Below are 12,287 nucleotides of genomic sequence, written 5' to 3' on the forward strand. Positions count from 1 at the left end.
AAGTCGTTCGAAAAATCTCTAAACATTCCACATCATCAACATTTACATGATGACATTTTCAGTCAAATAAGATGTCGGATTTCATTAGAGGCAATGAAGTTGATTTCTGGTCAGCTAAAATATATTGCGGAAGCATCTCACCAGCTAGCCGGCAGATGTAACTGTTCTATCAAAATTGTATACGGATTGCCATGCGAGCATGATCTTGCACATTACCGTTACTTTTCTACTCCAATTCCGCTTCAGAGTATCAACGCTCATTGAAGGAGATTGTCGATGCATGTACATCAATTTAATGACGAGGGAGCAGAACCTAACAGGACATCCCACGTTATTGAGATATTAGATGGGATGGATCCACAAAAGCGAGAGCATATGATAGACAAGTTTTTTGATATGATAGATCCATCTCAAAGTACATTGCGAGCTCCTTTATATAACACAGAACATAGAGGTCGACCTACGGGTAGAGATGAGCAAAGTGGACGTCGCATATCTTCTTTCGGAGATGCATCCACTTCAGGATCTAGGGTCTCTCAACCGACTGCAACATCTCAAGGGAGAGGAAGACGTGGAAGGGGGTCGAATGTTCGCAATACTCAAACGACCCATGATCACTCTCCAGTTCCACCCATCCATGATACTTATATTGAGAAATTATCTGTGCCTCTGCAGCGTTATATTTCTCACACTGTTGATGTTCAACCTGATGATCATTGTGGATTTAGAGCAATAACTGCACTAATTGGGTATGGTGAAGAAGGTTGGGTTCAAGTACGATTTGAGCTTATAGAAGAGATTCAACAAAATAAGGATCTATATGATCAACTTTATCCAGATCCAAATTTGGTAACCAATCTATTATTCTCATTGAATTATTTCGAGCCGTGGGCACCAGAAATATATTGGATGGACGCTATGCTTTTGAGAATTGTCATCGCATCAAGGTACAATCTTGTACTTCATACATTTGGTGAGAATATTAGGAGTTGTTTTACTCACTTGCCATTAAGAATTTCTCCAATTTCAAACCAAGAGCGTCGAAAAATAGCTATTGCTCATGTTGGCAATCACTTCGTACAAGTTTTCTTACATCCTCATTATCCTGTACCACCCATTCCAACTTGGTGGTGGCAACATTCATCGTATAAAGCTAAAGGATGTGTCACTCGTTACAGGATACGTGTTTTTTTGTGGTACGAAGTAATAGGTGCACCACCAGACGCGTCGGGAGCAGAATTTGGAGGCAATATTGATTAAGATTTCTATTTTTATATATTTTCATGTTTTTTTGTGTATTATTATATGTACTTTTCATTTGAAAAAAATATGTTTGTTCCTAAGTTATGAATGTGTTCACTATTAATTGTTAGTATTTTTGTTAATTTTAAATATAAACTAAAAATAAACAAAAGATTATAAACATATAAAAAAATTATTAAAAAAAAATAAAACTTATAAGAAATTGATAAAAAAATTTGATTAATAAAAAAAATTAATAAAAAAATAAAATTTAAAAAAATCAATTGAAAAAAATATAAGTATTATGGAAAAATAATAAATTAAATTAATAATAAAAACTAAATAAAATTTATATAAAACTAAAAAAATAAAGTATTGATAAAAAATAATAAATTAAATTAATTAAAAAATAAAATTTAAAATATATACATATGAGAGTTATTTTTAAACAAAATTAATTAAAAAATTAAAACTAAATAAAAATTAAATGAAATTAAAAAAAAACAAAAAGAAGAAGAGAAGGCTACATGCGTCATTTGGCAGGGAGAGAGAGGAGGTGGAGGGGGGTGTGTCAGACCGGGGAAAACAGGTCTCTTTACCAAGCCATTATTTAGACATCGTTTCACCAAATTAATATTGAAACTCAACGTTCACATTCCCGTTAAGTTTGTCGGGATAATAGAAATAATCTCTAATTGATTTCAATCAATTAAAATTTATTATATTTGACATAAAATCAAGATCAACATGAATCAAATAGTAAAAATAATATTTCCAAATATATTTTATTAATATATTTATAATTATTATGATTATATACCTTATTTAATAGATTTTAGTAATAAGATTATCAACAAAGTTTATATTATTCCTTTTATATGCTATTAATGTTTAATGTGCCTATTAATTTCTACGATAGGCGAGGCGGATTAGATGATACGAGAGAGATAGAGGGGGAGGAGCTAGAGAGCTAAGAGGCTTCTGGTGATGTCTCTTCGTCGCAGATCTTAGAAGCGGATTCCTCTTTCTTCTCGTCTCCGCATCTGATAAGATTGCGTTCAGATCGGTGAGCAAACTCGCCCCTCATTCCTTTTTGTTTGATTATACTTGGTATCCCCGCCGATCGATTTTTGATTGAATAGGTTTGGTGCGATCCAACTCACGGTGAGATTTCTCTTTGTTTCTCGTGGTTTTCTCAATTTAGTGTGTCTTTTGGTTTATTTGGTTCCTTAACCATCGGATCCGCGAGTATGTTGGTGTTTGAATCATTGCTTTGCTCTGTTGAGGTCTATACGACTTGTTGGCTAGTTCTTAAAATCATTGCTTTCCATCGTCGAATTGGCGCCAGATTCGATCTATTCCTGATGACTCGTTTCAGCTTAAAAATTTGGTTTTATGAGGAGAATTGTTGGATTTGAGTGTCGACGATTCGGGATTGATAGGATCAGACAATGATGTCTCTTGGCGGTGGTTGATGCAGGAAAGGGAATGGAGATGGATCACAGGAAGCTCTTCGTTGGCGGAATCTCATGGCAGACCAATGAGGATGGACTTCTAGAGTACTTTAGCAAGTACGGGGAAGTTATGGAGGCGGTGATCGTGAAGGATTGCAACACGGGCCGCGCCCGTGGCTTCGGATTCATTGTGTTTGCAGACTCTGCAGTTGCTGAAAGAGTTGTAATGGAAAAACACACAATAGATGGTCGGATGGTAACTCTTTCGACTATGCCTCGCCGCATTCATTCGTTTCCACTTAGTTTTTACTGATGATTCTTGGTAGTTTGACAGGTAGAGGCGAAGAGGGCTGTTCCTAGAGACGATCAGCGGATGATTACCAAAAACAATGGTAGTGTTCCAGGATCTCCTGTCCCTGGCCGTACGAAGAAAATTTTTGTCGGAGGTCTTCCATCTGCGCTAATGGAGAGTGACTTCAAGAAGTACTTTGATCAGTTTGGGATAATCACTGATGCTGTGGTGATGTACGATCATAATATTCAGAGGCCAAGGGGGTTCGGATTCATCACTTTTGACTCTGAAGATGCTGTGGACAGGGCATTAGTCAAAACCTTCCATGAGTTAAATGGCAAAAATAGTGGAGGTCAAGAGGGCTGTTCCTAAGGAGCTGTCCCATGGGCCTACCATTCGCTTGCCAATCAATGGATATAATTATGGTATGAATCGTGCAAACAACTTTGTAAATGGTTACATTCAGGGATATAAGCAAAGGATGATCGATGACTATGGAATGCAAATGGATGGTAGAATAGGACCCCTGGCAAATGGCAAGAATGGATTCAGTTCAGTTGTTCCTGGCTTTGGAATGGAAACCGATTATAAGCAGACCATGAACTCAAATTTTGCAGGGGATTCAGTATACACTAACCATCCTAGTTATGGGCAGACTTTGAACCCCTACTATGATGGGAATTCAATTGGGCATTGTAGTTCCACTACATATGGTGGTCATAATGAAAATAGTAGTTCAATTTTCAGCTCAATAGATGGCAATGCATGGGTAGATTTTATGCTTAACAATGCTAATAAATCTGCCACTTCAAATGCCTCGAGAGCATCTGAGAGTGGTATTGTTGGGTCTGGCAGTGGTAACTTGAAATGGGACAGTTCGTTTTCATCTGAATTAGGAGGGACTGGTTCTGGCTATAATAGTGGGAATCCAGGCTACCAAGGCAGGGATTATATTGTCTTTGGTAGCAGAACTACTGAAAGAAAAATTTCTCCTACCTTTCCTGATGTTAATCCTACTACAACTTGGGGATACCATGGGAGTTATACCAAATTGTTTGATAATACTTCAGCTTATGGAGACCCAACGTGGCAATTATCTTTATCAGAAATTGTTAGCACTGCCCCATTCAGTTATAAGCTTGTCAAATCTGAGCCAGATACAGCAGATGAAGGTTTTGCAGATTATATGGCTTGCTATAAAATGAAGAATAAGCAACCAAATCAAGGTAAGCAGTTTATGTGCATATATTGCCTCAGATGTAAAATTAGTAGCATGCGTATTCTAAACCGTTCTAAGGAAATACAAGATATTTCTTTGGAGATCAACTGATAATTTGTTAGATTATGAACACTTTCTATAAAGGTGATACATATTAGGCTTTATGGAGCATCTTGGTTTATTGAGGCGAAATTTATTAGTCATATTTTCTTAAAGGTAATTTCTTGAATTTAAAATTTTCACATAGTATAGTTGCTTATTTTTTCGAAAAGAGATATCTTAACAAAAATAATACCAAGAAGAGGTATTTTTTTAAAGATGTGCTTCTTAGTGATTATACAATTTGATTATTAACTTATAGTTCATATCAAACCATTTTTTAGTTTTTTGGTCTCATTCGAATTCTTGTAGACCTTTAGAATCCATCTCTAGAAAATGATAAACTCAGCTAACCCTGGGGTTGACCGGCCCGGCGGCCCCATAGAATTTTCTCACTAGCCACTAGGGTAAATCAGGAAGCGCTCGCGGCGGGCGGCCCAAAAGCCCAGCATCCTTTGATTGCACTCCCCATTTGGTGGAAAAATTCCTACAAAATCACCAAAATATAATAAATTAAATTGAAATAAGTTTCATAAGAAGGTTGTATATTTGATATCCAATTAGAAAAATAGTTTTTCTAGTTGATCGTGAACACAGTACAGAATTCCAAAGTACTTGGTGAAGGAAAGAAATAATTCCATTGTAAAGCTTCATCGATGTTAGGATCAATGTTTTAAATGTATTCTATGCCAAAGTTTTGGTCTAATTATGCCAACACTCACACACTTCAAAGCTTTCTGATAATCAAATGAGTTTGAATATTCTAATCACCTTCTACTTAACTTGTTGTCCTTCAAATATTAGCATATAATAATCATAAAGCCAATTGAATTAAAATTTTAAACCTAACAAGTTAACAATAATTTAACAAACATTCTAACTAGTGGTTATACCTTTGTAATACTAAAATGAGTAATCGTGCATCATATGAGACTATTAATTTTTTAGCATCCTATTGAGATTACTTCTAGATTTTTTTTAAGACTTGTTAAAACAATGCTTGTAGGACACGGGCTATTGGAATTGAATTTTTCTATATGTCCATAAAGATATCTCATCACTAAGTTGAACTTGAACTATCATAATTGAAACTAGAACAACTATAGGTACAGGGTATGTATATATTTTGATTTTTATGATTCTCGTGTCACTCCACTTTGTTATTTTTTGTGCTTTAGTGCACCTTTTTTACTCTCCTTACTTTTAACTTTTAAGTATTTTATCTCCTCCCCATGACTGATAAATGGAATAAAAAAGGTCATGGAATTGAATCTTTTTGGCTCATCCAATATAGTTCGTTGGTGCATTTGCTCTTCCCCTCTCCTTTCTTTTAGTATTTCACCTCTTCCATATGATCGGCAAAAAGAATCAAAGTATAAATCATGGTTATATAATTTCCTATTTTGATCTGTACCTTTGAAATTGTATTGGCACTATGGCGTAGTGACATTTCGTAGTGCTACACAATATTAACTAATATTGGTCGATACCTGAAACTAAGGTTAGGACTGATAAATGTGTTGTTTTTAACTAATTTGTACAAGAAGATGGATATTCATGCTCCTATGAAGGTTATGATGGATGTATGAAATATTGCTGCAACTCTATGTTAACCTGTATCACCTACTGGAAATCAACTAACTGTTGAAACTTTAGATAAGGTAAAGCATGAAGCATCTTTTTCTATTGATTGTACTCATGTAGTGATAACCCCTGACCAAGAACAAACCAAATAAATTTTTGAGGAAGTTTTTTTTTTCTGGTTCACTGAAGAACAGAAAGCATGCACTTGTAGTCACAACAGCTTCATTTTCTATAATACCTTCATGAACTGGACGTCCCTTCTAGACTTCTTAACTATATTAACAATTAGGTCAATATCTCATAGAACGTGGAATGCCCTTCAAATCTTGTAAAACAGTTTGTTTAATTATTGCTTTGGTCGAACCAGTGCTTGGGCAAACTAGGCAACAGAGTGGTTCCACTTGGAACGTGCTATGCAATTATTCTTCAAATTTTTTTATCAGAAATTTTTTCTTGAAATTAATTAGAAATGTATAATTATATTAAGAATCTCAGAATTACACTGATTTAACCTTGAGAAATTTAAGTTCTTTTTAATTGTCATTCTTTTCCTAAGCATCTAATTTGATTGGTTTGCAACATTCTCTGTTGCTTCTCTGTGAATAGTTTCTCCTCAAGTATCCCCTTCCTTGCTTCTCATCTAATATATTCTAATATGTTATAATTTATTTTTGCAGAAACCTAAATCATTGCCTGCATGTTTTCCCTGTTAGATTTGTTCTTATGAAGAATGGAGCAAACTTAGTGTGAAAATGTACAAGCTTTTTTTCTCCTCTTGCATGATTAGGAATCTCAATTTCGCTGTTATTTGACATGCTAAAAAATTTCCATACATTTTGACTACTGGAAATTGCTTTATGCAGGAATTGCTACCTAGATATAATTTTCCCTCTTCCCTAGGACTAAGCATTGACTACAGCCAGCGAGTATGATACAGATTGAGAGTTGTACATGTTAGGTGCATTCTATGCATTGTAAATATACAAAGCTAACAAGAAGTCCACAGAGTAAAAGAGTCTTCGAACACAGTGGGTTTTGTGCAGTGATTGGGATTGGACATAAATTCCATGTGTAGGCTTTGTGTTGCTGCGTTTGTTTGAGGTGTAAAGTGTGTGATTGTGAGATACTTTCATATCAAAACCCCTACATTCATGCTGGTATTAGTTCATATAGAAATTTAAAAGTATATCAATGAAAGAAAAGGTTTGCCTTTTGTGCCACTCAGTTATTGTTTTCTCTATTATTATTATTATTATTATTATTATTATTATCTCTATCTCGGTTACAAGTGTGTAACTTTTGGGATTTCTGTTTGAATATCAAAAGAAATAGAGTTTCCAAATATTGAGATCAACACGCAATGTCTGAAACTCTATTTATTATGCTAATAGTTCAGGCGCTTCTGGTAGCATCTTACCAGTTAAAAATAGTTCGGTTAATTCAAGGCTCGGCCTTCCCCTTGAATAGTTGCATGCATATACTGCCTATCTTATTTCTGAGTTCAAATTCTGCATTAATAATAACCAGATCATTCTTCATAACTGTGACTTATATTTCAACTTTCACACAAGTTGTTCAGTAACAGGAAGTTATTTTTTCTTCGTGCATCTGTTTCTATTTTGTTCACCAACAGTTTTCCTTTTTCCAGAAAAAAGAACAACACGGAGAACATTCGTTCACCCAAATACCCAATTAGTTTAATTAATACATAGTTTTAACTCATCTTGTTGGCATGTTTTACAAACCAAACAAGAAGTTGATCTTATTTAAGCAACCCAGGCTTGTGTCGATATATATCACAGGAGAATTCAGACTTCATCATGCTTACCCTTCTCACTCCATTATTCATATATATATATTTACATAAACAGAATAGTTATCTGTTCAAATCTTTGATTTTGGAAATTTAACGAAGTGATTCGTTCATATGTGTGATTCAATAATTGATCCATCACTAGAAGAAAGGGCGTTTAGATGGAGCTCTGCCAATGGTTCTCATGAAATTTGCGAGCTCGAGCACCTTGGCGACCTTGGTTCCCCTCTTGGCCTCCGCCGACGCCAGCCTCTCCACCGCCTTCTGGTGCGCCTTTGCCACGTCGTTCTGCATCTTCTCCATCGCCTTCGCACGCTGCTCCTCCAACCTCCTCTGTTCCAGTTCGATCGAAATTAATTCATTATAAATTTGTCTTAGAGAATAATTAATAAAGATTCGATCTTTTTTACTTGGAAACCGAATGAAATTTTGATTTTCTTTGTTGGAGAAGAACCAAGATTCGATCTTTGATTGACGATCGATTGTTTGATTGGATGAAAAATCTTATTACCTCGAGTTTCTTCCAACAAACCGTGGCTCTCTCGACCTGCTCGGTCTCCCATCCGTTGATCTCCACCTCCTCGCGCTTGAATCGGTTGTTGATCTTCGCTACCTCCGCGATCTGCCACGCGGCGATCTTTGATTCCGCCTCCTCTTTCTTCACCACGTGGATCGGGAGCCCATCGGCGGCGGCGGCGGCGGCGGAGGAGGAGGAGGAAGACTCGCCGCCTCTGCTGCCTGCTTGGGGAAGGCGGCGGGGGGAGGGGAAAGGATTATTATCAGGGACGATGGCGAGTGGGTTGGTCTCCTCCAGCTCGTCATCCCCGATGCGGTTGAGCTGCTCAGCAGGAGCGGCGGCGGCGCCGCCGCCGCCGCCACTGATCTGCTGCTGGAAGTTGGAGCCCGCGACGACCATGGCGTTGAACTCCCTGCTTACAGTCGTGAATCCGACCTCGCTGACGCCGTCGACGCTCCCGATGGAGAGCGAGGCCAACGAGCGGACGCTGCCGCCCTCCCAGGCGTCCCGGTGGCGGGCGAGGCCGGGGTGGGAACCCGGGGTCGCTAACGGGTGGATGTCCCGGAACTCGGAGCTGTTGGGGGCGGAGGCGGCGTCTTCCTGGTCGGCGGAGGCGTTGCTGTGCCGTGGATCATTCAGCATGTCCAAGTTAACGTGATGGAAGAGATTTGGATGAGTTTAGCAGAGTGGGGGGAAGCTGGGCGTCGATTAGATTAGTGAGAGATGTAACTGATACATCGCGTGGAATCAACTAAGTGATCTTTTGTGTCCTCATCAACTAAATAATTGCAACTTAATAATGGAGTATTTAAATCTGCGTCGTCGTCGGTGGAAAAAAACTCCCATCGCCTCTTGTGATTTATCTCCTTGGAAACAGGCACACTGTGTTTTATGTTTTTTTTAGTTAGGGGAACGCGTGGAAGCTCCAGCCTCCAGGAGCGCAAGTTAATTCTTGTGCAGCCGCATTTTCAATTATTGGAAACTTACATTAACAAAGATAGTCATGAGCGCAAGTTAATTCTTGTGCAGCCGCATTTTCAATTATTGGAAACTTACATTAACAAAGATAGTCATGAGGCGGATGATGTTTTAGTTGTTAAACATCACAGGGCACAATTTACATTATGTTCGTTTTTTGCCCTATTAATTATTGGTACGTACACTCAAATGTTTGTTAACATGGAATATTTTGTCACCTGTAATTTATCAAAGAACATCACAAGACGCAATTTACATCCTACTCTTTTTTGCCCTATTAATTATTGGTACGGACACTCAAATGTTTGTTAACATAGAATATTTTGTCACTTGTAATTTATCAAAAGCGCATATAGATTTCTGAATTGATCAAAAAATATATACTATTTTAGTATTTACTAAAAGGTACATTTTATCCCATGTTTTTCCCATTCTATCCTCTTGATAAATTTGATTTTTTTTTTCTTTATCATTTTTCTCTCTCTTTTCTTCTCTCTCATCTTTCTTTCTCGGTCTCTTTTACATGTATAAATCATTCACATTTTAAATTAATCAATAAAATAAGAATTTCTCTAAATTAAATCTCCTTTTTAGTTTTCAAATTCTCTATGCATTCTAAAGTTTAATTAAACCAAAAAATATATATTAATGCATTATGAATTTTTTTTTTAAAAAAAATATTTTCATTATTGGATATTATCTTTTTATCCATGTTACAAATAGAAAAATATCACATTTTTTATATTTTAGCCTAATTAAGAAATATAATATTCTTCCTTTCCTTCGGTGGAACTCCTTTAAAATTCTTTAAACATTCTAAACTACAATAAATCCAAAAGAATATATATAATTTTGATAATAATCTAAACTTTATATTTTTTTATTTGCTAATCACAACTATTTATCATCATTGCCAATATCTCTAGTTAATTATATTTAAATGAATAAAATTCCTTAAAATAATAGATAAGACAAATTAAGATGGAACTAAAAGAATCAAAATTTAAAGGTCATATCAGGCCCAATGTGGATCTGATATAAGTTCATATCAAACCCAATGTGGGTCTGATATAACTTATATCATGCCCACATTAAGATTTTTTAACCGATTCTTCCATTAATATTTTAGCACCTTTCAAGAAGTTTAAATAAGCAATGGCTAGTACTGTTTGACTTCTTGAAGCCTCATAAATTCACATGACCTAAAATGAGTCCAATCAGACATGTCTAAGTCCATCAGTGGATTTTGACCGAAACTCACTAATGGACCAAAACAAGTCTGATTGAACATATTTCAAGTCCTGTGAATTTCTGAGGTTGCAAGGAGTCAAATGGTATTATCCATTACTTATTTCGATTTATTGGGAGATGTTAAAATGTTAATAGAATAATAGGCCAAAAAATCCTAATATGATTCTGATACGATTCATACTAACCTCAATGTGAACTTGATATGATTCATATCATATTTTAATATCTTCTGAAAAGTTGAAATAAATAGTGGATAATACTATTTGACTACTTATAGTCTCAAGAATTTATTATACCTGAAATTGGTCCGAAACTAAAATATGATTCGATATATAAGGTCAACTTTAAACTAAAATATGAATAAGGTAAAAAAGAACACATTTTTAGAGTTTCTCTTGCAAAAGTCAAACTAAAAAAAGTTAAAATATTACATCATTCATATTTTAACTTAATCAACAAATAAGAATTTCTCTAAACTAAATCTCCATTTTAGTATTAAGTTCTCTGTCTATTTAAAACTTTAATTAAATCCAAAAATATATATTACTGCATTATGATTTTTTTTAAAAAATATTTTTTTTTATTGTATATTATCTTTTTATGCATGTTACAAAGATAAAAATATCATATTTTGTATTTTTTGCCTGATTAAGGAATCTAGTATTCTTCTTTTTTAAGACTACTTTAAGGTTCTTTAAATATTCTAAACTACAATTAAATCCAAAAGAATATATACAATTTAGGTATTTTGATAATATTCTAAATTTAATATTTTTTATTTGCTAATAAGAATTATTTATCATCATTTCCAATATATCTCATTAATTATATTTAATGAATAGGATTCTCTAAAACAATAAATAAGATAAATTAACTTGGAATCAAAAGAACCAAAACTTAAATGTCATGTTGAACCAGATATAGATCATATCATGTTTAACATGTGTCTGATATAATTTCATATCAAGCGCAACGTGAGCTTGATATAATTTATATCAAGTCCAATGTGAGCTTGATTTGATTCATATCATATTTTAATACCTTTGAGAAGTTGAAATAAGAAATAGATTACATTGTTTGACTCCTTACAATCTCAAGAATTCATAGGACCTTAAATGGGTCCAATCAAATATTTTTAAGTCCATTAATAAATTTTGACCGAAATTAAAATATAATTTCATATCAGGTTCACATTAAACTAAATGTGAATAATGTAAAAAGGTTACAATTTTAGAATTTCTCTTCAATAGTTAAACTAAAAAAGTTAAAATATCACATCATTCACATTTTAGCTTAATCAACAAAACAAGAGTTTCTCTAAACTAAATTTCCTTTTTAGTTTTCAACTTCTTCACGCATTCTAAACTTTAATTAAATCCAAAAACAAATATTAATGCATTATGATTTTTTTAAAAGAAAAAATTATTTTTATTATTGTATATTATCTTTTTATCCATATTACAAAGAGCAAAATATCATATTTTTTTATGTTTTAGCCTAATTAATAAATCTACTATTCTTCTTTTTTGGGACTACTTTAAAATTCTTAAATATTCTAAACTACAATTAAATCCGAAAGAATATATACAATTTAGATCTTTTTGATAATATTTAAATTTTATGTTTTTTTTATTTACAGAACTATTTATCATCATTGCCAATATGTTAATTATATTTAAATAAATAAGATTCCCTAAAATAATAGATAAGATAAATTAAGATGGAACTAAAAGAACCAAAACTTAAGGTCATGTTAGCCTGATATGATTTAATATTAAGTCCTATGAAATCATATTTTAGTTTCAGTCAAAACCCTATGACAGGATCAATTCTCATTT

The 12,287-nt window shown here is 34.3% G+C and overlaps 1 protein-coding gene and 1 pseudogene across 1 annotated transcript; one reads left to right on the forward strand and one right to left on the reverse strand.

The window, feature by feature from the left end:
• The first annotated feature begins 2,144 nt into the window (after positions 1-2,144).
• LOC122017415 lies at positions 2,145-7,105 on the forward strand (annotated as a pseudogene).
• Positions 7,106-7,684: 579 nt separating this feature from the next.
• On the reverse strand, positions 7,685-9,041 carry LOC122017445 (remorin 4.1-like). The gene is made up of 2 exons (XM_042575068.1): positions 8,215-9,041; positions 7,685-8,036 (listed from the first exon to the last, which is right to left on the reverse strand). The coding sequence occupies exons 1-2, from the start codon at positions 8,860-8,862 to the stop codon at positions 7,845-7,847; spliced, it is 840 nt and encodes a 279-aa protein (XP_042431002.1). The 5' UTR covers positions 8,863-9,041; the 3' UTR covers positions 7,685-7,844.
• Positions 9,042-12,287: the final 3,246 nt, after the last annotated feature.

This window comes from Zingiber officinale, chromosome 8B (genome assembly GCF_018446385.1).
Source record: "Zingiber officinale cultivar Zhangliang chromosome 8B, Zo_v1.1, whole genome shotgun sequence".
NCBI lineage: Eukaryota > Viridiplantae > Streptophyta > Magnoliopsida > Zingiberales > Zingiberaceae > Zingiber > Zingiber officinale.